Genomic DNA, 27,989 nt, shown 5'->3' with positions numbered 1-27,989 from the left:
CTATCACCACCTCATCACCACCTTAACAAAGTCAGTCCCATACGGGTCAAATCAACTATTAAACTTGTTATAAAATGCGCATCTGTCCGTAATCTATACCATAAAGTTCGCATTTTAACCTAAAAAAAAGTGCGCTTCCTTGTTACCTTTCAAAATAAAAGTCCGATTTGTCTGTTAAGCGGAAGTAGTATAAAACGTCTATATTTATTCAAACAATACAATATAAAAGGCATACATCAAAATCAATAAGGAAAATGCTGAACAGTCAAACAACTCAAAACAATAAACCCTTCATGGGGTTATTTACAGGTGTGTTTTACTTCTCATCAAACAAAAAGAGCAGGTATCTGGAGAAATCTGGGAAATAATTTGGGAATTGTTAATAAAACATGATTTACCCTTCAACTTCCACTGATATGCATGCAAACTAATACATCGCTTCACACACACACACACACACACACACTGACAGAAACACATAGACACTCACATACGTACACACACACACACACAGGCAGAGACACACACATACTCACACACAGACACACACACATACGCACACACTCTTACACACGCACACACAGACAGACACACACACACACACACACACAGAATGACAGACACACACAGACACACAATCTCACACACAGACACACACTCAGACACACACATACAGACACTCACATACATACAAACACAGGCAGAATCACACACACGCACACACACACCCACACACACACAAATACACATGCAAACACACGCATACTCTTCAGACTGACCTTTGACCTCCCAATTGTCTCTCAGATATAACCCTACTGCTTTATATTTAATATATTATATTTACCTAACTATAAGACTTTGAGGTCATGAGGGGAATCCCCTCCAAAAGATTCACAAGAGAAAATTGTCACCGTGCCAATAACCCTTGTACGATCCTTAAAATCAGTCTTTTAGTTAATTTTGCACACTTTCAATCAACTTAAAGATCTGGATTCTTTTCAGATTCAAAGAGGGGCCTCTGAATATGAATACCCTACAGTTTTGGACCGATAGCTCTGAGCTAAGGGCCCCAAAAACAGGTCCAAAGGGTCAAATTGGGTAAACATGTCAGAGCTTAGCTTTCTTTTCCATGTTGTAGCCACTCCCAAATGGGGTAGAATACAATTGAAATTGTTCATATAGTACAAACATTTGAGGAGTTGTTAACCTTTGAAGGAAGGAATTTTGTTTTTTCCGGGTTTTTAAACCCTTCCCAAGCAGGGATGCTAAGTGCTATATGTGGCCAGCCTACATGATTGGGACCCATTTGGGAGTGGCTACAACCTGCAAAAGAAAGCTAAGCTCTGACATGTTTAGAAAAAAAAGCTAAAATCAGCCCAAACTCACAACAGGGTCTCAGATTTGTTAAACCACACACCCTCTTCAAGTCCTGGATTTCAGACAGCCAATTAACTCTTGTGGGTGTTTGAGGAAATTTCACCCCATCACCTCATTGTAGGCCCTGTCCTGAGTGTCTGTGTTCAATTTGGGATTTCCAGGACTAATATTTAGGAGATTATGGCCATTTTTGCACTTGTCAAAAAATATGCAAATTTAAGAGAATAAGGCCCAATTTGACCCTTTAGACCTGTTTTTGGGGCCCTTAGCTCAGTGCTATCTGTCCAAAACTGTAGGGTATATCATATTCAGATGCCCTTCTTTGAATCAGAAAAGAATCCAGATCTTTAAGTTGATTGAAAGTGTGCAAAATTAACTAAAAGACTGATTTTAAGGATCGTACAAGGGTTATTGGCACGGTGACAATTTTCTCTTGTGAATCTTTTGGAGGGGATTCCCCTCATGACCTCAAAGTCTTATATTTAGGTAAATATAATACATTTAATATATAGCAGAAGGGTTATATCTGAGAGACAATTGCGAGGTCAAAGGTCAGTCTGCAGAGTATGCGTGTGTGTGCGTGTGTATTTGTGTGGGTGTGGGTATGTGTGGGTGTGTGTGTGATTCTGCCTGTGTTTGTATGTATGTGAGTGTCTGTATGTGTGTGTCTGAGTGTGTGTCTGTGTGTGAGCATGTGTGTCTGTGTGTGTCTGTCATTCTGTGTGTGTGTGTGTGTGTGTGTGTGTCTGTCATTCTGTGTGTGTGTGTGTGTGTGTCTGTGTGTGTGTGTGTGTGTGTGCGCGTGCGTATGAGAGTGTGTGTCTGTGTGTGTGAGTATGTGTGTGTCTCTGCCTGTGTGTGTGTGTGTGTACGTATGTGAGTGTCTATGTGTTTCTGTCAGTGTGTGTGTGTGTGTGTGTGTGTGAAGCGATGTATTAGTTTGCATGCATATCAGTGGAAGTTGAAGGGTAAATCATGTTTTATTAACAATTCCCAAATTATTTCAGATTTCTCCAGATACCTGCTCTTTTGTTTGATGAGAAGTAAACACGCCTGTAAATAACCCCATGAAGGGTTTATTGTTTTGAGTTGTTTGACTGTTCAGCAATGATAATATTAATAATAAAAATGTAAAATACAATAATACTATTAATAATAAAAAACGATGTTAATAATAATAATTATACAAATAAAATAATAAATAAGATATTAAAACAAGATTCTACCTTACAACGATCACGTGTTTGTTGATGTAAAAGGACATAACATCAAGATATGTTGTTATGGCTGCAGCTTCATATTCATATTCCTGACGCATCCGTGGTGTAACCTGCGTCCTCATGACACTTGAGCTCTTTCTTTCTTATTAAACTAAATATGTATACTAGTGATGTAAAGGGAATATAACGTGTTTCCGTTATATGAACAAACCAACATCTAACGAGTGAATATGGAGCTTCCGGAAGTTGTAGCTTCTGTTTTAAAACAAAATCATAACCGGTGTTGGGAGAGATGTTCTGCGCATAGAGATCTGGATATGAGTGTTAGTGTGTGTGTGTGAGTGGGATCACGTGTCCATTATCAGCATAATGTCTTCATATAAATACAGAACCACGCCCACATGCACGAGGTTATGATTGTTCAACATAATTATGAGCTGCGTTCTACTTTCTGTAAATTGGAGATCATTTATGGTCTTAAAGATATTCATGTTTTACTTCATAATTTGTGATCCATTCAGTTTTCTTGAAGATATTTAATCTATATGACGCATATTTCTGAATTTGTTTTAAAGTAATGACGTGTGCATGTGTATATAATAATATGTTGTTTGTTTATAATCCATTAAACATGACTTCCGGTCTAGTTTAAAGTAGCTTGTATGTGGTTTTTAAACATAATAGGCTCCTAATGATCATAGATGTTCTGATTATAGTGCACATGTAAATAAATACTAATAATAATGTTGAAAAATAAACGTTAAAAAAAAGTAATTATTACTTTCTGTGAATGTGTTGTCATGTCTTTATGATGAGGTCCGCTTCACTTTCTTTTTAGTTAGAAGCTCTTTCACAACCGGAACCACGACTCCCCAGTATGGAATAATAATGCGCGTGCGCGGATAAATGTGCGTTTTTCCAGCTTCTCTCTTCGTGTGGTTTCTATGTTTCAGAGAATGAGATCAATATGGATGCACGTGCACACCGTGTTCACCCGTAAGCCACCACATCAAAGGGAATTATATCGATATGGATGTTCAATATTTATGGAAATATCCAGAACAGTCAAACACGTCGCGGGTGGAAATAAATACAGTATAGTGACTAAACATAATTAAAATGTTCTCATCATATGTATAAAGGCATCAGTTAACACACTCACGCGCGTGCGCACAGACGGCAAGAAAAGCCTTATGAAGAGATGTTTTATTGGCTTCACTTTGGGAGTTTAATCAAGACTTTCACACATTATAAACCACACACATATATATATATATATGTATATATTTGTTTATAATTTTATATATTTTCTTTAAAAATATATACTTGTTTATATATTTGTTTATAATATATATATATATATATATATATATATGACTATGACTTTATATATATATATATCTTTGGTCTCGGTGTTACCCAGAACGTGATCACACCGACATATCACTCCGCGGCTCCGAACCGCACCCGACCCATGACACTGAGGAGCTCGTGGGTGGGCATTTCGTTTCCCAAAACAAGTTCGATAAAACACTAGTAATAATAACCATATTAATAATAATAACTATAATAGTAATGATCAGAATATTAAAATCGGAATCAGCTTCATTGTTTCATTTGATTGTGGTTTTCGCTGCTCGTACTTTACATTCACAGAACTATGCAAACAACAACAGATATATAAAGATAAATATGTACACTACAGCATATGTGGATTTTGACGAGTGAACAAAATTAAAATATATATATACATAAATAAAAAGTACACAATGTGGATAAGAAAAAGTAAATCCATGTGTGATGTATAATCTCAAGTGCACGAATATTACAAAATAAAGTAGACAGAAAACATTTGGGCATTGAAACAAAATACAATATGACAACTTCCTTCATGAACATCTCCATTTCTTGAAATAAAAGGGGGAAGGAATATTTTTAATAATTCACACATTCGGTACATTTGAGCTTTCATCCCCTGCGTGGCTTCTACAATAAATACATAAATAAATACATAAATAAATACATAGATATTGTTCAACTCCACTATACCTCCAGACCGACACACACCGGATCCACCGAAAACATCCAGGTGCAGCTCACCGAGTCCGCGTGAGAGCTGCACATGGGGGGGGGGGGGGGGTCCAGAGAGGGGACAGGGTCCAGATAGAGTAAATTAACTGAATTGAAGGTGGTGAGTGTGTGTATGTGAAGGAGGGGTGGTGTGTGTGTGTGTGTGTGTGTGTTTGGGGGGGGGGGGTCCTAATGTCTTTATTGCGTCCGTGAAAAGGCCGGAAACCCTAATAAAAGCGACACAACAGACAAAGAGCGGCACCAGGACGCGCAGCGGTTTGCGCCTCTTCTGTTCTGCGGTCTGTTAATTTTTAACCGAACATCGGCGCAGAGAGGAAGCGGCGGATCCGAGTCTCCACGCAGGAACCGCACGCGCAGTAAAAAAAAAAAAAAAAGGTCACGCGTGGGTCACCGAAGGCCTTCAGATACAAGAGCTATGTGGATGTGGGGACGCGGCGTTTGGACTCCGAGTTCTTCTGGATTCTTCTGACGTGGACTTCATGAAAAACAGGTGCACGCGGACGCGGAGCTGAGACCGAGAGGCGGAACGGAACCGGAAACAGCCGACCAGGTGTGTTGTGTAGTGGGTCCGGAACATATTCTGGTTGCAGCATTTAAAATGGTCCAAGTCGCTGTTTCTTTTTTTGGCACCGGACACTTGGAGATGTCGTAAACATCCCTCTAGACAAACATCCGGTTTACGTGGACGGCGCGCGCGCGCTCACTGCATCCGAAACACCGGAGGCGGCGTCGAGTTTATTTAAGCTTCAGGGTGAGTTTGGGGCTTCGTGTTCCCGCGTGGGAGGCTGGAGTCTTCATCAACACCACCGGGTTATGTATTTATGTCTTTGTGTATTTAACGCGTGAGTCATGCGCGGAAACCGAGTCACCTCCAAACGTTCTGCCGCGTGCACCGGAGCGGCGTTCACGTCTCTGAATCAATACGTGTGTTGATATAATATTAATAATAATAACAATCAACCATTGCAGTGTGTGTGTGTGTGTCTGCGGCATGTCTCCAAGCTTTTAGCTGCTCCGGGGCCCGCAGGGCCGTTAAAAAAAAGGATGACGCGTTGCCGCATTGCGAAAGCCGCGTTTGACGCACGGCTCTTTCGGGCCCCGCGCCGCCGCACAGGTGAGGAGCCAACTGTCCATCTATATGGCAACGGTTTTCACACCTTCACCCCCTCACACACCCCCTCACACCGTATCGGGACCGATACAAACAACGCGCGGACCCGCGCATGGCTATTCTCCCCACATGGAGACGTACATGGTTTAAACTCAAATAAAATCTCCCCGGTAAACCCGTCTGTCGCGGTGGTTCGGCTCCAGCTCGGAGCTGCTTTCCTTCACACACACCTTCCTGCTGGAAACATCTGGTGCTGACGCGCAGACATCAAGATGATTACACATATATGGCGCTGTTTGTGCGTCAGCGCCGCACAATTGACTCTCTTGTGATGTATTCTTCTAATGTTTTAATGTCACATGTGAGCTTTTTTTAAATGTGGGTATTACGCATTTGGAAACGTCCTCTATGAGTCCAACCTCACGCTGGATAAATATAGCAAACCCGACGCATCGCGGAGAGTTCAAGAGAAAAGAGAGAAAGTGTTCTGTGTGTTTGGAGAGCTGCTGTTTGGAAGAGAGGGAAGAAGAAGAAGAAGAAGAAGAAGAAGAAGAACAAGAACAAGAACAAGAACAAGAACAAGAACAAGAAGAACAAGAACAAGAAGGAGAAAAAGAAGAGGAAGAAAAGGAGTAAAATGGCGGCGGGGGGAGCGGGAGAAGAGAGCAGCTCCCCTCTGGCTGCGCTCCGTGAAGAAATGCAATAAATTTCTTGTTGTTTTATGAAAATTTACAACTTTGTGATACAAGTTTATGAGCGGCCGCGCGCGGGGATTGGCCGACGGGCCGGTCACGTGGACGCGTTTAACGTGAACATGAACTTTTTATGATTTCCCAAGTGGCTATATTGCTGCTGCACTCCGCGCTCCGGCCCGAGAGCAGCCCGCCTCTCCTCTCCTCGTGGCCGCGGTGCTCGCGCGCCGGAGCGGGATGAGCGGAACCGGTTTCTACCGGGCGGCGAAAGATTACCGGCCCGCTGTAATTAAACGGACTAGTTAATGAGGATACTAGTTGCGACCTCGGAAGACCCGCACGAGGAGACGCTGACAACAACCCGCCCCCACACCCCTCCTCCTCCTCCTCCTGCTCTTCCTCCTCCGCTATGGCTCCGCGCTCTCGGTCTGGTCTCTCGTGCTGCTGAATCGGCGGACCCGGGGCTCGGGACGCTTTCGCTGCGGTGAGGCGAAGAGGGGGAGGCGGGCCGGCGTGGGGGGGGGGGGGGAGCCGCAACCACCGAACCCCGGAAAAGGAACACCCCGGGAGATGACCTCATTTATTTTTTTATTTCCAATTTGACATTATACTTCATTTCTCACTTGAGGACGAGGATGATGATGAGAGGCTACAGGAGGTGATGAAGATGACAGCGCGGTGTTTTGACGACTGGGTGACAACATGGGATTGTGTGTGTGTGGGGGGGGGGGGGCTCCTCTTTGTCATCCTCCCCCCCTGCGCGCCGCCGCCTCCGCCGCCCCCTCCATCCAATTATCATCCATCCATCCGGTCTGCACGCGGTGGAGAGCTGTCTCGTGCCATTCCGGGGCGCCCTGGCTACCTGCGCGCGGGACGCCGAGAAGTGAAGCCGCAGGTGTGTATGTGTGTGTGTGTGGCGGGGGGGGGGGGCTCGTGACGGATGATCAACAGACGGTAAGAGCCGCCCGTGCACGTTCCTCCTCCTGGCAGCTCGCCTCTGTGCGCGCGCTGCTCCACGCGCATTGTTCCAGTGGAGCCGCAGTGCTCCCACTTTTTTTGTGGTGTTATTATTTCATGTACCGGGAGTTCTGCTGCGTCTGGGTGTTGCACGTTACAAGGCGCTCGAGCTCCGTCCGAGACCGGAGCGCTTCCGGTCGGTCCGGCTCCGCGGTGGAGGAACATCGGTTACCACTCCGCTGGTCTGGGCTCCTGAAAAGTAGTTCCTGCCTCGGTTGTTTTGTTTGGCCGGTTGTTGTTATTGTTGTTGCCCGAGCCGTGCACGGTAAACGGAGCGAGAGAGAGAGAGAGAGAGAGAGAGAGAGAGAGAGGGAGGGGGGGGCTATATACAGGTGAAGGTTTTTCCTGTTGTGTTTTTACATTTATTCATAATCGTGTTTCTAAATGTCCCTCAGTGTTCTCCGTCACCATCTAAGAGCTTCCAGGTGTCTGGTGATTGACAACCTGCATGTGTGTGTGTGTGTGTGTGTGTGTGTGTGTGTGTGTGTGTGTGTGTGTGTGTGTGTGTGTGTGTGTGTGTGTGTGTGTTTGTGTCTTCGTGTGCGCGTGCGCGTGTTCACAGACACAGGAATCTTTCGGTTCTTTCAGCCCACTTTTATGACTTTGTTTCCTTCTCGCTTCCTCCCCGCGGCGGGAGGCTGTTTGTATCCATATTGGTCTATTTACCTAACAGGGCACCGCCCACACACACACACACACACACACACACACACCACCAGCAACCCACACTCACACACACATAGTCTGTATGTGTGTCTGTCTGCCTGTCTGTGTATGTTTGGTGTGTGTGTGTGTATGTTTTGTGTGTGTGTGTGTATGTTTTGTGTGTGTGTGTGTATGTTTTGTGTGTGTGTGTGTCTTCCCTTTGGTCTACAATGTGTCGCTGTCTCAAATATCAAACACATTTAAAGATGGAGGGAGTTCCTTCATCCCACTGACACACTGACCCCCGACACACACACACACACACACACACAGACACACACACACACACACACACACACACACACACACACACTAGATACAGTTAGTGCTCCATGCTCAGCTGCACGTCAGCTCATTTTGAGAGTGTGTATTATTGTTCTATTATATTTCTTTATTGGCTCTCGCGAGACTACTTTGGTAACAGCGCACGTGCTAATGAGCTAATGAGAACAACCGGATGTAGAACACACATATTTAAACTACATTGTTTGTTTGGAGCATTTTCCACATTTAACTGTAATTGTTTATTAGAATGATTGCATCTGTTCTGTTTGTCATAAACTATTTTATCGTGCGTGACTGTGTGTGATATACATATTATTTCATAAGAGATAAGATGCGTTCAGGTTACAGAGACGTGTCCGGGCTTAATGGCTGTTGTTGTTTTCTTTATTTAAAAAGATATTTCTTCAACATTTACATCTGAATTCAATATTCTATGAGCGGTGACCTCGCGCATCCTGGAGGTGAGCGCATGCGCGTTGACGCTGTTATCCACGTAACGGCACACTGGAAAGACGAGCTTTTAGTTCTGGAGCTTCAGCCTGTCATGGCGCGGGTGGAAGCTCTACTTTACAGTATGACTTTGAATGCAACACAGTAAAGAATAAAGCTCTGTGGCTGTGCATTAACCCATCGTGTATTGTTGGCGTGGTGTTTTTAGGATTAGAAGCATATTCAAATAGTCTATGAACATTAGGGCTTTTTCTGTTTACGTCAAATGCGCAAATATGAGGGTTATGCTTTTTGTTCTGGACGAGCCGCCGTAGTCTTTACGCACTGCGGCTGGTTGTCTTAAATATGTTCATGAAATGTATATGTTCATAAAAATGTATGTTCATAATACAGATCACATTATTTAATAGAAAGAGAGGCAGGGGGGCAAAAGAGCCCGCTCTGCTCTGGCACTGATTTATGTTTTTAATATCGGCTTACATGTTTTATTAAAAATAAATGCATTAGTAAATATTAATTTAGGATAATAAACAAGGACAGGGATCCTATTGGAGTCATTTACTGTAGAAGTTGTTGGGTGGTTATTATATTATATTATATATTATATTATAAGTTAGAATAAAATTATCGGTATGGTCTTCCCCTGTGGCGTGTTCCAGGTTATTTATTTATTTATATATATGAATATATATATGTATATATATATACATATATAACATGGAACGTACTTATATACATATATATGTATTTATTTGTATATATATATATATGTGTGTGTGTGTGTGTATAGTAGTATTGACAGTCACGAGGTTCAAATCCCGTTCATGTGTTTATTCGTTTATTCATTCAGAAATATATATATATATATATGTATACTTATATATGTATATATATACACATATGTATATGTACATATATAACCTGAAACATAAATGTATATATATATTTATAGTTATATATATATATTTATATACATACATATATATAAATATGTACTTATATATGTATATATACACATATGTATATGTATATATACATATATAACCTGGAACATAAATGTATATATATATATATATATATATATATATATATTCAATTAAGTTTATTTTGTATAGCCCAATACCCAAAATTACAAATTTGCCTGAGAGGGCTTTACAATCTGTACACATACGTATATATAAATATATATATGTATTTATATAAATATTTATATGTTTACATATATATTTATAACCTGGAACATATATATATGTGTGTGTGTGTGTGTGTGTGTGTGTGTGTGTGTGTGTGTGTGTGTGTGTGTGTGTGTGTGTGTGTGTGTGTGTGTGAGGGTGTGTGTAGTATTTACAGTCAGGAGTCTCAAATCACGTTCATGTGTTTATTCATATAGTCCTTTTTTACAAACATGTTTTCATCCATAAACGCACGTGCACGTTCATATTCTCCACTCTGTAAATATTATGTTCAGGGCGCATTTGGCGCCAGTGGAAATAAAACATTTATCTTCATAAACAAGATGAAGGAACAAAAAACATCGGGTATGAATAGAAACCAGGCCAACGCATATAATAGACTTGTGTAGTTCCAAAAAGCTGCAGGATCGGTCAAACACACACGCGCGCGCACGCTGATGGCTGGGCACAGTCGGGGGCGCGCCGGGCCGAAGCGCCGCTGCTGCTGCCCGACGCTCTGCTCCCATCTAGCGGCCGAGGAGCGCCGGCACCGCCCGTCTCCCCCAAACACACACAAAGACCTCTCTCTCTTCGCTCCTCCTGGCGCGCGCGCGCTCGTGAGAGACTGTCACGCGCGCCATGCTCCCTTCACCCCCCCCCCCCCCTTCACCCGGTGCTAAACGTGCCTGTGTGGCAGTTCCGATGTGTGATGTGCTGTTGCTAACGTGTGTGTGAGTGTGTGCTGACGAGCTGTTGACTGGGCTCTCTTCTCTCTCTCTTTTTTTCTCTCTCTCTTTTTATGGTCCTCTTTGGAATGAAAGCAGACGCGACAAAAGCTGCGCGCGCGCGTGCGTGCGTAATTCTGTCTTTTGTCTCGCTGGCTGCGAGGCAGCTCTCGAGTCTTTGATGTCTAGATTTGTGGCCTCTCTCTCTCGCTCTCTCTCTCCAGTTTAACTCACTGTGGGTGAATGAGGTGGAGAAACCCACGCACGCGCAAGAACACACACAGACTCATGCACGTTGCTCCCAAGGAAACAGAAGCTTTTTCTTCTTCTTCTCCTCTTCTCCTCTTCTTTTTTTTCTGTTGATCGGTCAGAGCCGCCGCCATAATCATAACAATAACTCCTGTTGGCTCCGTGAGTTCATCAACTTTTACTGGCGCGCTCATCTGCAGGTCCTCCAGAATATATATCCAGGTGTGTGTGTGTGTGTGTGTGTGTGTGATTATTTCTGGAGGGAAGGCTGGGGAGGGGGGGGGGGGGAATAATCCACGGTGTTGCTTTTGATTCATTACTCCAGCGTCATCATGACTTTAATCCGGCATTTAAAAAATCAACTTCGACGCATTAAATCAAAACACACACACACACACACACACACCACACACCCTGTAGTATCAGAGGGGGAATTCCACTTATCCATCGAGCTGAGCTATTCAAATGCACACATGGTAAATTACCATTTGGAAATATTAAAGGTGAAAATTATTATTATTATTGATTTATTTATTTAGCATTTACTAATATACTATTCCAATAAAGACAATATTATAAAACCTCTTTAAATTGTGTTTAAAACGACATTAGAATAAAAAGTACTAAATGAATGTGTAACGTGTGTGATGACGTGCGCGTGCATGTGCGCGTGTATAGCTTTTAGACTTACAAATAAAATAAAATAAAACGTGTAGAGCAGTTCCACCCGCCCCCCCTCCCCCTCCTCCCCGTGGTGCTGCATTCATTCCGGCCGTTAATCGTTAACTCGTCCCCGGGCGGAGGGGCTCGCGCGTCCGCCGGTAACAGTCCGGTGAGCTGAACCATGAGCGCGAGCTCAAGGCGCCGTGAAGGACGCGGCTCGCGATGCCCTGAAACGGACACACACACACACGCGCGCGAGCACACACACAATCAAAAAAGCACAAGTGAAGCGGTTTCTCTCGATTTGCTATTAACTCGCGCAGGAGAGGTCAACGCGCGCGAACGAGCGCGTGCACGAGGAGCGCGCTGTTTCCTCTCCAGCACACTGAGCTAAAACCTACACAGGCCGTTAAGTATAGAGACAGAGTTATTAAGCCCAAATGTTTCTCTTCCTCCTTCACGGACCGAGATGAGAATTTACTGCACAGCCTATTAAATAAAAAAACACATTTAAAGTAATTCAATTTACAATATAATCCACAATTGAAGATATTAACTATGCAGTTTTAAAAAAACATATACATTCCATCTCCTGCTGATGAAAATGTCTTTATTGTATATATATATAATATAACATATATTATACATATATATATATATATATAATATAATATATAGAAAAAAAATTCTGCGCATGTTTCCCATTTGAGAATGAAATAAAATAAAAAAGAATGAATTAAATATAAGTATGTAAAATACTCACATGCGTATGTGAGGAAAATATATAAATATAAATGAAGATGCGTTATTTTTAAATATTCACCCTCGTTCCTTTGTGAGCTGAAGCTTAACAAACACGTTATGTCTTTCTGCTCGGTTTGAAATCAAATTATCAGTCTATTAAAAAATAATATAAATATATAAATGAAGTTTTAGTCAATGAAATAAATCGCGGATGTTTAATTTCATAGACAGTTAATTATTTCACTGCAGGCGCTTTGAGCCGCCGCAGCTGAAATGAACCGCAGATGAACTGTACAGTGCTCGCGTGTGTGTGTGCGTGCGTGTGTGCACGCGCGCTCCCTGTGTGCAGCACAGCACATGTGTTCGTCTGCTGTTTGCTGCGGGCCTGTTTTTCACTTCGTCGCCATTCCTCGGACTTTACAAGGAGTCATAAACGGCCATAAAGCCATAAACGTCCTGAGGTCTCACTCACACACTCGCACACACACACACACACACACACACACACACACACACACACACACACACACACACACACACACACACACACACACACACACACACACACACACACACACACACACACACACACACACTCGAAGCCATAAAGCCATAAAGCAGCAGTCTGACTCAATGCAGCTTTGATTGTCGATAATCTCTGAAGTTTCTCAGATTCCTGGAGTTCCTCCAGCCGCTCTGACCTGTGTCCTCTCCGCTCCGTTATGAAATATAACAACAAATAACAACAAATATTACCGTCGCCCGACGGAACTTGAAACCGTAAAAACTCTAACACGCAATGCAGGTGATTATTATAATTCGTATAATAATTATTAGCAGAATTGTTATCAATATTATGATAATGTAAATTATTATTAAATGTACTATTGTCATTATTATTATTATGTATTACTATTATTATTATTGTATTATTATTTCCCAAACTTTTGGCTACTGTCTCCCAGTCGGAGAAATTATATAATAATTGTTCTGTTATATTTTCCTCGATTCAGTAAAGGCCTCATAGCAAATTACCATATAATTAGTGTCAGTCGTTGTCGTAGTAATTGTAGTAGTAGTAGTAGTAGTAGTAGTAGTAGTAGTAGTGTGAATTGTCTATCCTGCTGTTTTTTTCTGGATAGCCTTTGCTGTTGATATTATTCTTAATAATACATAAATTGATGTCGCCAATATTCCTCGTTTTAATTCTCGTATTTCGGCCCAAATAATGCCAGTTAACATCCTATATTTGAGTTCTAACTACGGGACTGTGTTCAAGAAGCCTTTCTGTAAAGCTATGTGACGTTCAGGGACCCGAACACGGGCCAATAGCGACGTGAGGCTCGCGGTGTGATAGTGCCCTACGGCGCGTCGCACGGCTCAATCAGAACACCAGCGCGTTGACAGCTGTGGGCCTAACTGCCTCCCGTTAACGGCTCTTCCTCACGTGACTTCCAACCGGACACGGGCTCGTTTCCGTTCCCGGGTCTTCCTCTCTCTCTACTGCCGCTTTTCCCCCGTCTGTTGCTTCCTCCAAACACACCTGCAACGACACAACAAAAACAACAACAACACGCCGCTAAACGGCTACACGGAGAGGCTAGCATGTGAGCCCGGTTGACACGAGGCCCGTCCGGGGCAGAGAGCTGACAGTGATGCCTTCAGGTTCCCCCAAATCTCAGGAGCCTGAACCTGTAACCCAGCTATAAGCTCACGTTTAGCTCCAGCTAACGTGTTGACATACATTTAGCTGACGTTGCTAGCTATATTCCGCCTGCTAGCTTATCAATGCTATTAATTAACCCCCAGTATGAGTATTATTCTCTTTTAAATACCTGCCGTGTACCTTGTTGGGTGCCAGGCGTTGCTATTTAAACACAATAAAAACACAACTCACCTGTCATAATTATACAGTGGGAATAAATAGGCTTCTTTCGTCATGTCAACACTGTTTTATATCAGTTGTTGTTAGCTAACACGCTGCAGCTGCCGTTGTATCGTCACGTTGGGGTTTTAAAAAGTTGGGCTGATATTTAATCAAAATCAGCTCATATCTTTTTGAGTTAACTTACTTATAAAGTGTTACGCAATTCCATTGTGTACTTTTTTGTTTCAAGGTAGGCTACTTTAAACCCCACGTGCTACAGGGCCTGTCACTATATTTACGACGCGTCGTTTAACACGTGAACTCACCACGGAAACGCGCTCATCAGCATAAAGTCCCGTTTGTTTTCCTTCTGCACTCAAAAAAACGATTCAGGCCCTTCTTAGAGGTGACACATTTAAATATTGTTTGATACATTTAAATAAATCAATTACAAAACGAAGATATTTATTTTGAATGGGTGTAACACAAAATGTATGAATACTTTCATTTATTAGATTTATTTAGGTTACACTCACAAAAACGATTCAAGCCCTTCTTCGAGGTGACACATTTAAATATTGTTTGATACATTTAAATAAATCAATTACAAAAATAGATATTTATATTTAATGGGTGGAACACAAAATGTATGAATTCTTTCATTTATTAGATTTATTTAGGTTAGATGATGTGCATATCAACTCAAAATAAATGTGTTTCATTGAGGACTACCCTTTGCGCATGCGCCAGCTGAAAATCAGTTGTTTACAAGGTGAAGACACTTTCAGGGCTCTAAGGTGGTGTAGTGGCTAGCACCGTCGCCTCAAAGCCAAAGGTCTGTGGGTTCAATTCCCAGTTGTGGAGTTTGCATTTTTTTGTTGTTGTTTATATTTTGAGTTGGACAAACACAAATTAATTTAATTTAATGAATATCGTTATTTGATTTGAGATGTATTCGATACAAATGAGTTGGACTAACTTAATTACATTGTATTGCACTGATGTGCTAAATTTGAGTTGGAGTTGCATATAATTATTGGATGGAAAACCTGCCAACAATTTAATTGAGTTCATCCAATGAGTCATTTCTTTGAGTGTGCTTCATACCAACGAAAATGCGCGTTAAAACCAAATGTGCGGGCCGTGCGTGTAATAATGGTAGCACCGTCCTGCTGTGTGTGTGTGTGTGTGTGTGTGTGTGTGTGTGTGTGTGTGTGTGTGTGTGTGTGTGTGTGTGTGTGTGTGTGTGTGTGTGTGTGTGTGTGTGTGTCCCAGGCTGAAGCCATGCCTGTCCTGCCCCGACTGTTAGAGCTCATTAATGATTAAACCACCAACACAATGCTGCTGCTTCCCGTTCCCACAAAGCGGAGAGGAAGCGGAGCGTCCTGCCCGGAGAGAGGGAGAGAGGGGGGGAGGGAGAGAGAGAGAGGGGGGGGGAAGGGAGAGACAGGGAGCGAGAGGGAGAGAGAGGGAGGGAGAGAGGGAGGGAGGAGAGACAGGGAGGGAGAGAGATAGAGGGGAGAAAGGGAGAGAGAGACAGGGAGAGAAATAGGGGGAGAGAGGGAGGGAGAGAAGGAGAGAGGCAGATAGATAGAAGGGGGAGAGAGTGAGAAAGAAAGAGCAAGATAGATAGAACAACAAAGAGAAGGATGGAGAAAGAAAGAGATAGAGAGAGAAGGGGAGAGAGGGAGATAGAGGGGGTGGGCGGGGGGAGAGATAGGGAGAGAGAGAGAGAAGAGAAACAGATAGAGAGAGAGGGATATAGAGAAAGAGAAGAGAGAGAGGAAGGAGATGGGGGAGAGAGAGGAAGGTCAACATGAGAGTTAAAAAGCGAGTGTATCCTCTCTCTGGTCACGTGATCCCTCACAGAAAGAGAAAGTCGAGGATTACACTTATTATCTGTCTGACCAGTGTTCCTTTAAAAGAAAAGAGAGAGGGAAAGAGAGGGAGAGAGAGAGAAAGAGGCCATGGAGGAATGGACCGGGCGGAGGGTGAGGAGTAAAAATAGAGGCTTTGTCCGTGTCTCCGGCTGCAGACAGTCCAGAGCCGGAGACACGTTTATTTATGGCGGCGGGACTTTACGACCTCAGTGACACACATTCCGTTTGTGAGAATGAAGAGCAGGCCGGTCGGTGTCCGGTGTTGTTGTTGTTGTTGTTTTACTATCATTCCCTCTGTCTGTTTTGGGGGTTTAATAATCAAAAGCCAAACTATAACAAATGCAGATTTGGCTCAAAATGGTGGAAAGCACAAAGCATAGTGTGTGTGCGTGTGTGTGTGTGTGTGTGTGTGTGTGTGTGTGTGTGTGTGTGTGTGTGTGTGTGTGTGTGTGTGTGTACTGTTCTTTGACATGCTTTATTTATTAGGCTGCTTTCGAATTCATAAAACTATAGTTTCATAATAATCTATCACAATAATAATAATAAAATAATAATAATAAAATACGAATACAGTATGTATGTATATATATATAACTCATTATTTTTTAAATATATATAAATATTTATATATCATGGACACAATTATTTTAATTATTTTATATTTTCACATTAATAATACAAAAGGGTTTTGTTTCATGCAGCATATTTAATTTAAAATATGATTTACTTTATTTAGGTCCATCTCATTTAGCTCCTAATGCAATTACCGTTCCATGCTGGGACTGCAGGCCTGAGTATACTATTAATAATACTATCTAATGTGTCTGCTGCTGCGGTATCATAATACATGGCAGCGTCATTATTTATTCTCGTGTTTACTTATTGAAGCCGTTTGTATTTCCATGTTTCACGCGCACATGAAGAGTTTCAGTGTCAAGAAAACGAGAAAAATTAGAGAAACTTTGATTTTATTTTCTTCTTTTTTTTGGTTGCAATGTTTCCTCCATAACGGCGTCACCGAGAAGAGGAATAATAACGGGTAACGAACGCATCGCGGCACGCGCACTACGAGCTGTGGTCAATAAAACACCAACAGCTTTCACGACGACAACACACACCGAATAACCTCTTCCGTATTAGTCCGCTCACGTGCGCGTGCGCGCGCGCACCGGCCGGCGTGGGAGGCATAAATCCACCCACCGACCCAAATATACCAATTACAAATGTACAAACACCTCAATTATAGACGCGCAGAGCCCACTTTATGTTGGAGGATAACTCACTCGCGTGCACACGCGCGCGAGCGCGGACCACACAGGACTCGGTGCGCGCGCGGCTCCCGGCTGTGATTTACGCCAAATTCATTTTAATACGGTCGGTATTATCTGCAAAGCGGCCGGGAATATGTTTTATTGTTCGGTTGCCTCCGGTGTTGCGGCGGCGGCGGCAGCAGCAGCGCGTCCCCTTCGGTGGGAGGGCGTGCGTGTGCGCGCGCGAGCCGCTCTTTCTTTTTCCCTTCTTCTTCTTCTCTTTTTTGTAATTTTTTTTAATGGGTCCAACAACAGACGGAGGAGGAGGACACGCGGGGCGAGAGAAAAAAGAATCAATTTAACGCGCCGAGGATTCCGGTGTGATTGCGCAATCTCCCCGGGAACCGGAGCGTGGAGATTAGAAAGAAAAAAATAAGGGTGGTGTGTGGGGGGGGGGGGGGGGGTAGAGAGAGCACGACGGAGTGAAGGAGTGGAAATAGGAAAGACGAGAGGTGGTGATGGTGGTGAGGGTGGGCGGGTGGGACCACCGCGGACCCCCCCACACACACACACACAGCCCTCTTTCCTTTTTTCCCTCTCCATCGAAGAGGAAAAGGGGCGAACGAATGCCAGGCACGGAAGCCTCCCATTGGTCAGTTTGAGGTCAGCTGGTCTCTGCTCCCCCCCTCCCTCTTTACACCCCTCCTCACCCCTTCTCGTCTTCTCCACGCGCACGCGCACACACACCCTCACCTTTCTCCCTCTCTCCCTCTCTCTGTCTCTCTCTCTCCTTCCCTGTCCCACACTGGCACTCAGCCACCCCCCCCCCTTGCCCTCACCCTCTCCTCACCCCTCTCCCTCCCAATCTGCGATAAACTAAGTGATAGCAGCAGCAGCCCGTCGGACCGTCGGCTATAAAACACAACAAATCATAAAGTGCAGGCAGGGGAAGGAGGACGGGAGGGAGAACTGGTAGCCGTTAGCCGTTAGCCGCTTCTACTCCTCCTCCTTCTTCTTCTTCTTCTTCTTCTCGTTCTTCTTCTTCTTCATCATCATCGCGTGAACGTTGTTGTTGTGTTGGTTCCGTGCCCTCCTGTCCACCCCTCTCCTCTCCTCTCTTCTTCTTCTCCTCCTGTCCTACTTTCTCCCGATGAGTTCCTATTTCGTCAACTCCACTTTCCCGGTAACGCTACCGGGAGCGGGCGCCGGCGGGCAGGCGGCGGAGTCGTTCCTGGGTCAGATCCCGCTGTATTCGTCGGGCTACGCGGCGGACCACCCGCTCCGGCACTACTCGGGCGCAGCGGCCGCCTCCGCCGCCGCCGCCGCTGCCGTCGCGTACGGCGCGAGCGGCGGCGGTGGCGGCGGAGGCGGCGGCGGCGTGCACCAGGAGAAACCGTATTCCGCGTCCACGTACTACCAGCAGGCGGCGAACGGAGCGTACGGCGGGCACCGGGCGGCGCAGGGGGTCGGCGTCGGGAGCGGAGCCGGTGCTTGCGACTATGCCGTGGCGGCAGCGGCGGCCGCGGCGGCGGCGGCGGCCACGAGCTTCTACCGGGACAAGGAGCACGCGTGCAGCCTGGAGGAGCACCAGCTCGCGCTCAGCCAGGAGGGCATTCACCGGAAAGCGGAGTGCGCGGGGCTCGGTGGGAAAGGGATGTTCGGCGACCCGATGGACGACAAGCTGCAGTCGTCCGCCCCCATTTACCCGTGGATGCAGCGGATGAACTCGTGCAACGGTCAGTGGCTCCTTCCTCCTCTTCCTCTTCTTCTTCACAATTGTTTTTTTTCTTGCGTGCATATTTTATGACCCCCCCCCCCCCCCACACGCACACACACAGTCATAAAGCTGATGTTCGCTTCCCCCCCCCCTCTCAGTAGCGGCTTTACGAGCCCCGTTTGTCGGCCTGTCACTCACTCGTGTCCGCGCTCTATCTTATTGCGCGTCATAAACCGGGTTTTTTGTTTGCGTTCGGATCTCTCCTCCTGTTACTGTACGTGACCCGCTGACCGACCGGCGCCGCTACCGAGCAGAAGGGGGGGAGGAGGGGAGAGAGCGGGGGGGGGGGGTCCATAAAGTTATAGAGAGGAAACGCCTGTCAGGGAGTGTTGTGAAAACAATGAACAGATAAAGAGAGAGATGTAGAGATGGAACTATTAAAGCGTGCACTATCTCTGCTTGTCATATATCGGCTTATTTGTTTTGTTTCAGTTATTAAAGATGACGGGAAATTAATAGGAACACGTAGCACCCTTTAAGGACTAAATATGTTCATATTATATTCATACATATATATATATATATATATATATTGTTTGTATTGATAAAGGAAGCTACTGCTGGAGTGTTTTGCAACTCGACTCTTCCTCTGTTATCTCACGCACATGTTTATATATTCATATGTTATTCACACCGGGACACGTTGGACATGAAGCCACCGGAATTGAACCGCACGTGCGACACGGTGTCGGTGTTTCTGCGCCACCGCGTGCGGCGCGGCGGCGCGTGGTCGTGGGCAGCGGAGAGAGAGAGACGCGGGCCTGTTGAGTCATGCCGGGCCATGCCGGGCTACTGTGGTACCAAGGCCTGCAGGACACAAGGCGGAAACAGAGAAATACATACGGAATAAATATATAAATAAATATACATATATCAATATTTGGTTGTTTGTATTTTTAAAGCCAACGCGCCATGAGTGACAGTTGAAGATGTAAATAGCGACTTGGAGAGAGAACCCAGAAACCCTGAGTGCTCCTCCTTAATACAATTTCTACCATATTCTATTATGTATATACGTTTGATGGATATGCGCCATGAGCAGCTGCGCGTGCGGTTTTCCACCCGCGCTCGCGCCGGTTCGGATCGATACCGAAACTGAAGCTGCTAAACTGACAACATGGCGATGTGTTTACCACCGGGGGTCACGAGCCTGTTAGTGCGGATCAGAGGAGCCGAGGGACGGGGGAGTGGGGGGGGAGACCTCCGCGTTACTCCCGTATATCTTATACTTGTATTTAAATATATAAAGACAGAGAGAGAGAACAGCGCGTGTTTTTCTGCCGCTATTCAGCGCGCAGAGATGCTGAAATTCTCTAAATGTGGATTAATAAACGAGTTATTGTTTCATATTTTTGGTTTATTTTTCCACGGCGTTATATTTTCGCTTCCACGTCACACCAACACCAGAAACATCATATTCCCCAGTGTCAGTTGATGAAATCTAACATGTGCTTTTGTCTGATGATGGATAGGATTATGCATTTTGCTGCAGAATAAATCATAATAATTGACGTGTACGCGTTATAGAATAGACAAGATAATCCCGCGCACGCAGCAGAAATACAGAAGTGTCATTAATTGTGTTAAAATGTAACGTTCAATGTCCATCTCCATCCCCCGCCGCAGGGACCTTCGGCAGCCCCGGGAGGCGCGGGCGGCAGACGTACACGCGCTACCAGACGCTCGAGCTGGAGAAGGAGTTCCACTTCAACCGGTACCTCACGCGGCGGCGGCGGATCGAGATCGCGCACGCGCTCTGCCTCACGGAGCGGCAGATCAAGATCTGGTTCCAGAACCGGCGGATGAAGTGGAAGAAGGAGAACAAGCTCATCAACGCTTCCTCGTCTTCGTCCTCCTCCTCCTCCTCTTCGTCCACGGTGAACGGCGCGGAGGAGGAGGAGAAACAGACGGAGTAAAAGGAGGAGGAGGAGGAGGACAAAAAAATGTTGAAAAAAAAGACTGATGGGAGACACATAAAAAGAGGGAGATGGAAGGAAAAGACATGTTGACCCCCCTCCCCCCTTCCCGCGTCTCGAAGTTCGTCCAGACACGTGTCTGATGTGAACACTCTGGGATAGATAAACGGAGCCTACCTATTATTATTATTATTATTACTTTTTTTTTACCTGAGCAAGCACGTGCAAGAAATATAGGGATAAGAGGATTACGTTTTTTTTGTTTTTTTGGAAGAGATAATTTGAAGATGAGAGTAAAGAAAAAGAAAAACACTTTAAAAAAGGAGAAGTGGTGGTGCGTTCAAAGTGTATTTAAAAATACAGTAAACGAGAAACCCGCCGGCCAACGGCCTCCTGTTGCATTCCAAGAAGAACCCGCCCAACTTCTCATTGTACTTATAGTTTTAATCCTCTTCCTTTTCCCTCAGGCACTTGTTTGGGGGTTTTTTGGAAAATATTTAGGACCCCTACAAATTACTATTATTATTATTATTATTATTGTTTTTATTTTTGTAAAAGTGTTGTATTATACATAACGCGTAGTTGAGGACGAGCTATTTGAGAAGTGTATGTATGTCATATGGTGTTCATATTTAAACTGTATAGAAACAAGAAGGGGGGGGGTCGGGGGGGGGGCACAAGAGAATCACCTTGCACGGTGAACGTAATGTAATTCCGGGCTTTAGGGGTCAGGGGTAATTTAACCTTTACAGGGTTGTTTTCCAGCTAGAGTGGGTGCGCGTGGGAGGGGGGCGGGGTGGGGGGGGGGCGGTGTTAACCTACTGATGTTATTCTCCAGACTACCTATAAAAAAAAGAAGAAAGAAAACCTTCAGGAAAGTGTATATTTTATGGATTTTTACATTGTTTATGTTGGTGTTTTTGTCGAGTCGTTGCTCTACTACCTACGAGACCTGTCCAATAAAATGTAAAGTACGTGTGGCGGGAAGCTTCTTCTCTTTCAGTCTTTGACACGGGAACGAACGGTTCCGCTTATATAGCCTATGCGCGCGCGCTCGAACAATCCCGCTAGGCCGGACTCGGTGGTGTGGTGGTGTGTGTGTGTGTGGGGAGCTCCTCCTCATGCTGATGGCGGTTAGCCGAGCTAATTGATGACCAGCCCGGAGAGAGAAAGTTGACCTGTCCTCGAGGCGACCGGCCAGACACGTCACACACACACACACACACACACACACACCTTCCCACACACACACACACTCACACTCACACACACACACACACACAGGCCAGACAAAGTGGACAATGTCCTCGCGACCCTTTGAACTCTGCGTGTCCCCTGAGTGACCGGCGCGCGCGCAGGTTTCCCTCTCTCGCGGCTTGGGTTTCAAGCGATGCGCGCGCGCGCCTCAACACGGGAACTGTATTTGTTTTTTATTTGTGGCTTATCTCGTGCGAATGTGTGTCCTTGTTGACAAATAAACAAATAGCATGAACGCGCTCCAGCATTAGTAAACAAGCCCGTGAACATTGAGTTCTACACGTCTTCATCATTGTGTATTTATAAATATGCAGACAGGACACCTTTTTAAAAAATGGTACATGCTTTCTTCTCTATTGTTTTTTTTATATGAATATGACAAGTGTCTATATTGAGTTTTAGAGGCATATCTGATCATAAAGCCGTTCATTCTGCTATAGGTTAGTCAGAGAAAAATGAATACCTATACAAGTTGAGATGTTTTCATTATTTTAGTCCAATACATTTTTGAAAATCTATGCAAGATTCAGAATTCAGACGAAACCCCCCAAAACACGATGGACCCGCAGCTCACATGTGGCTCCGGGACCTCCCGCCCAGGCGGACTGGACCTGCTGCTTCCGGTGGGCTTGTGGGGAAGGTTATCACTGTGACACACAACAACCGCACTGCTCTTTATGTTGTATACGTTGTTTGTATATCCTCCACTCGTGTTTCCGCAAAGATGACCGTGTGTGTGTGTGTGTTATGTGTGTGTGAGTGTGTGTGTGTGTGTGTGTGTGTGTGTGTGTGTGTGTGTGTGTGTGTGTGTGTGTGTGTGTGTGTGTGGATGCATGGGGTCTGCTATTATGATTTTATCATTATTCATAAACAATGTGCACGTGAGCATCCTGTATGTGTGGCTCCGTGGAGCACCTGGCTCACGAAATATGAAATAACATCCAGCACGAGAGCTAAAAGTTCTGCCCTTCAGAAATACACACACACACACACACACACACACACACACACACACACACACACACATACACACACACACACACACACACGTATGACCCCTCTTATCTGAAACTGCGGAATGTGGTTTGTTTCCTCCGGAGCAAGAAGATTCAGTGTGGTTGGACATCTATAAATATATAACGAGGGGAGTGTGAGTGTGTGAGTGTGTGAGTGTGTTCTGAGGTGTGTGCCAAGTGGGTCAGTGCCTCCCCCCCCCCCCCCCCTCTCCCTCTCATGGTCCCTTCCTGGCACACTTTGGGGTTCTGTTCTAGTGAGTAAAAAGATAAATGGGAGATCTGTTTGGTGCATCATGCGCCTCTCTCTCTCTCACTCTCTCTTGCTTTACTTCTTTCTTTCTTTCTTTCTCTCTGCCCCGGTTAGTTTGGACTATTCGAGATGAATTCCGTTCGCAGTGCTGCGGGTTCTTTTTGCGCGTGACGCTCACTTTGCGGTGAATGATGCCAAGGCGCCTCAAATGCGGCCAGAAACTGCGCACATGTGCCCGAGAGTGTGCAGAAGTGCTTTCCCTTGGCTCTTCATGCGTGTTCAAGCCCGTGTGCATGTACATGTGTGTGTGTGTGTGTGTGTGTGTGTGTGTGTGTGTGTGTGTGTGTGTGTGTGTGTGTGTGTGTGTGTGTGTGTGTGTGTGTGTGAGTGTCAGAGTTACAACGAATCATGCACACTCGCTTGGAAGTGGAGGCCTACATACACACACACACACGCGCGCGCGGTCACACACGCAGAGGCACCGTGGCTGAAATGCATCCCCGACCCGGGAATCAACAAATCATAAATCAGCCGATTTCCATCCAGTGTGGACGTCACAGATCAGGTTTAACATTCCTCCTCTGCAGCTGGAAGGGAGGAGGAGGAGGAGGAGGAGGAGGGTGACGTTATAGCACTGCAGGCTGAATATAAATTGTGTTCCCTGTAACAGTTCATCCTGCGGAGGAGAGTTCCAAGTGCACCATAATGCCGCAAACACCACTGCGACACAATGCCGACGAAAACCAGAGTGCATGACGTCATAGTATATATATATAGTTATATAGTTCACGAGGCCGCTGTCTGATGGAGGATCGGGGTCAATATACATATCGATGCTGTTGTTCCTTAAACGTCGGTCCGACATTGCCTCGTGCGCTCCTGATTGCGTCACAGCTGCTACGGCGCTATATACGGGAGTGAAGCTGTTTGCGGCATTTATAAGGCGCAGTAAATATGAGTTGGCGTTGGCAACAACTGACACGTCATTAAGGTTTTTATTAGAATCACTTCAGTTATTCATTTATTTTGTACCTTCTTATAATTGTCATTAGCGCATTATTATTATTATTATTAAGAGTTTTATGTCACACTATTAAATCCTTACGTCACCGTCTCTCACCTGGAGGTCGCGGCAGCATCAACGTGTCTGTTGTGTTACATATTATTTTATTAACGGGCCGGATTATGCTTCTGGTCACCGGCTCCTAATTTCCATCCGAAGCAAAAGGTCAATTAACGGGCCTGAGTCATGGCAGGCACGCGCACTCACGGGCTCTCTAACACTCTTTATTTTTCTCGAGTGTCTACTTTACTCCTCTTCTTCTATTTCGGTATTCTTCTCTTCTCTCTCCCTCTCTCTCTCTCTTTAAAAAAAATTAAATAATCTTTGCAATAAATTATGCCTGCAGCAGGTGGCGCTCTGAGCTCACCCCCGGCTCCTCCGGCAACAGCGTGAGGTGTGTGCGTGTGTGCGTGAGAGAGAGAGAGAGAGAGAGAGAGAGAGAGAGCGAGAGCCCTGCCCCCGCCCATCCCTTCATCATTAGAAACCCCAGAGCATGAATTACCTCTCCAAAGTCATCGGCGAGAATTTACGACTGGTCAACAAAAGCACGTGACCGCCCCCCCCCCCCCACACACACACCCACCCACCGCCTCCCCGCTTCTCCCTGTCTGTCTCTCTCTCTCTCCTCCCTCACCTCACCCCTCACCTCCCCCATCACACACACACACACAGACTCACACACACATGCATACATACCGCTCAATCCAGCACACACACACACACACACACACCACCACCCCACCCCCATATTTGGAAGGCGCATACATAGCTAAAAACGAAGTACAGTGCAACGCCATATTTCACTAATACATCATAAATCGTTGAAAGTACCCGCGTTATAACGACCAGGAGGAATCCAACAAATCAAGCGCCCCTTAGTCCTCCGCGGCGCGCCGGCAACTCTCTAAAACAACCTCAATGAGCTCTTACTTTGTGAACTCCTTCTCGGGGCGCTACCCAAATGGCCCCGACTATCAGCTGCTAAATTATGGAGCCGGCAGCGGCGCGATGAGCGGCGGGACGTTCAGGGACTCTGCCTCCGCCAACATGCACCACGCGACGGGCTCGTACGGCTACAGCTACAATGGCATGGACCTGACCGTCAGCAACCGGGGAGGGGGGAGCGGCGGCGGCGAAGGACATTTCGGGGGCGGCTCGGTCGTCGGGGACTCCCGGGGCTTCGGCTCCCCGGACACGGACTTTCGACAGACGTCCAGCTGCTCCCTCGCGTCCGCGGCGGATTCCCTGTTGTCACCGGGCGGCGGCGGGGACGCCAAGCTGGGCGCCCGGAGCTCGTCGCCCCGCTCGGAGCAACCAGGAAGCGGCAACCTCGGCTCTCCAAACCTGTCCTCCGCCTCCTCCTCCAGCGGCGGCGGCGTCGGCGGCGGGAGCTCGGTGCACCGTTTCACGGAGCTGGACGACGCGTCGCCGGACACCGAGGAGCTGCAGCACAACAACCCGCCGCCCCGGACCGGGCAGCATCCGCATCGCGCGCAGAGGCAGGAGGGCGGCCCGGCGGGAGCCGCCGCCGCTGGCGGCACGACGGGCGGCGACGCGCAGCCGCCGCAGATCTTCCCCTGGATGAGAAAGCTGCACATTAACCATGGTACACGCGCTGCTCTGTTTGCGGCATATTAGCGCCGTGTCATAGGGCGACCATAGCCATAACGCGGCTCTATAGAATGTGGCCCCTGTGTGTTGTGGCCCCTGCGTGTTGGGCACATGGGGTCGGGGACAGTTTAGCGCGGACGCGGGGAGCCAAGCAGCAGATTTATTGCTGCTTTGATTTGAGACACACACACACACACACACACACACACACGGTGTTTCTGTCGGTGTGTCTGCACCCCAACACACATTTTACACTGCGTCAATTCCATATAGTTACATATAGAGCCGCCTATTAGAGCGCAACAGGTATATTTTTGTGTTTTTTGCGCCATCCTTTTCAGAGGTTACGTATCTCTGATCGCATGTGGAAGTAGAGCCGCACACGGGCAGCGTGTATCTGCGCGTGTTCTCAGTGCGCACGGTGCAACTCGTTTTGCACCTCCGCGGGGACGCCGGGTGGTTGGTTGCCCCCCCACCCCACACCCCTCACGTGTGACTTCTTTTTTTCTTTCTTCTTTTATTTTAGCAAATTCCACAAAAGCGTCATAAATCTGTCAGGGGCTGGGGGGGGGGGGGGGGGGGAGTCCAGGCCGCGAAGCCCAACAGGCTCGAGTCGGGTGGGAAAAAGACACACTGAAAAAAAATAGAGAAGAAAAAGAGGCCAAGGAAACTGTTGCTCCTTTGAAAAGTGAAGCTTTATTACGTGTGGGAACTTTTATTAGCGAGGTGAGGCAGAGGCAGAGGGACGGGGGGCAATAAACGTCCCGAAGGCGGCTGGAGAGAGAGAGAGGGGAGGGGGGGGGGGGTGCTTGTGAAGAGAGGGGGGGGGGGTGCTTTAGGAGGAACACAGTGATACGAGCTGATCTCTGAGCGCGAGCTGTGGAGCAGAACAGGCACCATATATAAACTATCGCCACCTTTGCGCCCTTTCATTAAAAAGCCTCGTCGGTGCGGTTATTTTTATTCTATAAAAGGTGAATTATAGATTATTGTAAAGATGTTCCCGGTATTTTGTCCACCACGCTGTGTGTGCGTATGTATTTCAAAAAGATAACCCCCCCCCCCTCCTCCATCAATCGATACCTAACATCCCTTGTTTTGTGTGTGGTCCCCCCCCCCCCCAATACAGATATGACAGGTCCGGACGGGAAGCGCGCGCGCACGGCGTACACGCGCTACCAGACCCTGGAGCTGGAGAAGGAGTTCCACTTCAACCGGTACCTCACGCGGCGGCGGCGGATCGAGATCGCGCACGCGCTCTGCCTCACGGAGCGGCAGATCAAGATCTGGTTCCAGAACCGGAGGATGAAGTGGAAGAAGGACAACAAGCTGAAGAGCATGAGCCTGGCCACCGGCGGCGGCAGCGCCTTCCAGCCGTGAACACACTGAATATGTCAAGAAAATGTCAAGGAATTTAAAAAAAAAAAATTTAAATCCTCACGTTTTGGAGGAGGCTTGACCCCCCCCCCCCCCCCATTCTTCCCATGGAGGGAAGCGACAGACTCGAAACAAAGAAAAAGAAAGACAAGCAGGACATGGAGCAACAACAACTCGGCCATGAAGAGACAAATGTACAAATATAGATTTTAAAAAATGGAGAA

The 27,989-nt window shown here is 46.1% G+C and overlaps 3 protein-coding genes across 3 annotated transcripts in view; all 3 read left to right on the top strand.

Annotated features, from left to right (window-relative positions):
- The first annotated feature begins 7,225 nt into the window (after positions 1 to 7,225).
- Positions 7,226 to 27,989, top strand: part of hoxb3a (homeobox B3a) — an 84,618-nt gene continuing 63,854 nt past the window's right edge. Inside the window, exon 1 of the transcript XR_008830761.1 lies at positions 7,226 to 7,386. The gene's annotated coding sequence lies outside the window, so the exon portion shown is untranslated. The remainder of the gene's footprint in view (positions 7,387 to 27,989) is intronic.
- Positions 18,588 to 21,787, top strand: hoxb6a (homeobox B6a). The gene is made up of 2 exons (XM_056408123.1): positions 18,588 to 19,234; positions 20,902 to 21,787. The coding sequence occupies exons 1-2, from the start codon at positions 18,649 to 18,651 to the stop codon at positions 21,189 to 21,191; spliced, it is 876 nt and encodes a 291-aa protein (XP_056264098.1). The 5' UTR covers positions 18,588 to 18,648; the 3' UTR covers positions 21,192 to 21,787.
- On the top strand, positions 25,542 to 27,823 carry hoxb5a (homeobox B5a). The gene is made up of 2 exons (XM_056408122.1): positions 25,542 to 26,383; positions 27,518 to 27,823. The coding sequence occupies exons 1-2, from the start codon at positions 25,696 to 25,698 to the stop codon at positions 27,766 to 27,768; spliced, it is 939 nt and encodes a 312-aa protein (XP_056264097.1). The 5' UTR covers positions 25,542 to 25,695; the 3' UTR covers positions 27,769 to 27,823.

This window comes from Pseudoliparis swirei, chromosome 23 (assembly GCF_029220125.1).
Source record: "Pseudoliparis swirei isolate HS2019 ecotype Mariana Trench chromosome 23, NWPU_hadal_v1, whole genome shotgun sequence".
Taxonomy (NCBI): domain Eukaryota; kingdom Metazoa; phylum Chordata; class Actinopteri; order Perciformes; family Liparidae; genus Pseudoliparis; species Pseudoliparis swirei.
This window is presented reverse-complemented; position numbering and strand designations above follow the sequence as displayed.

What these genes read in the sequence shown, in the direction of transcription:
- hoxb6a (XM_056408123.1), top strand. Translation starts at nt 18,649, where the DNA reads ATGAGTTCCTATTTCGTCAACTCCACTTTCCCGGTAACGCTACCGGGA. An exon ending in GCGGATGAACTCGTGCAACG is followed by an intron (nt 19,235 to 20,901) that starts GTCAGTGGCTCC and finishes CCCCCGCCGCAG; the next exon opens with GGACCTTCGGCAGCCCCGGG.
- hoxb5a (XM_056408122.1), top strand. Translation starts at nt 25,696, where the DNA reads ATGAGCTCTTACTTTGTGAACTCCTTCTCGGGGCGCTACCCAAATGGC. An exon ending in AAAGCTGCACATTAACCATG is followed by an intron (nt 26,384 to 27,517) that starts GTACACGCGCTG and finishes CCCCCAATACAG; the next exon opens with ATATGACAGGTCCGGACGGG.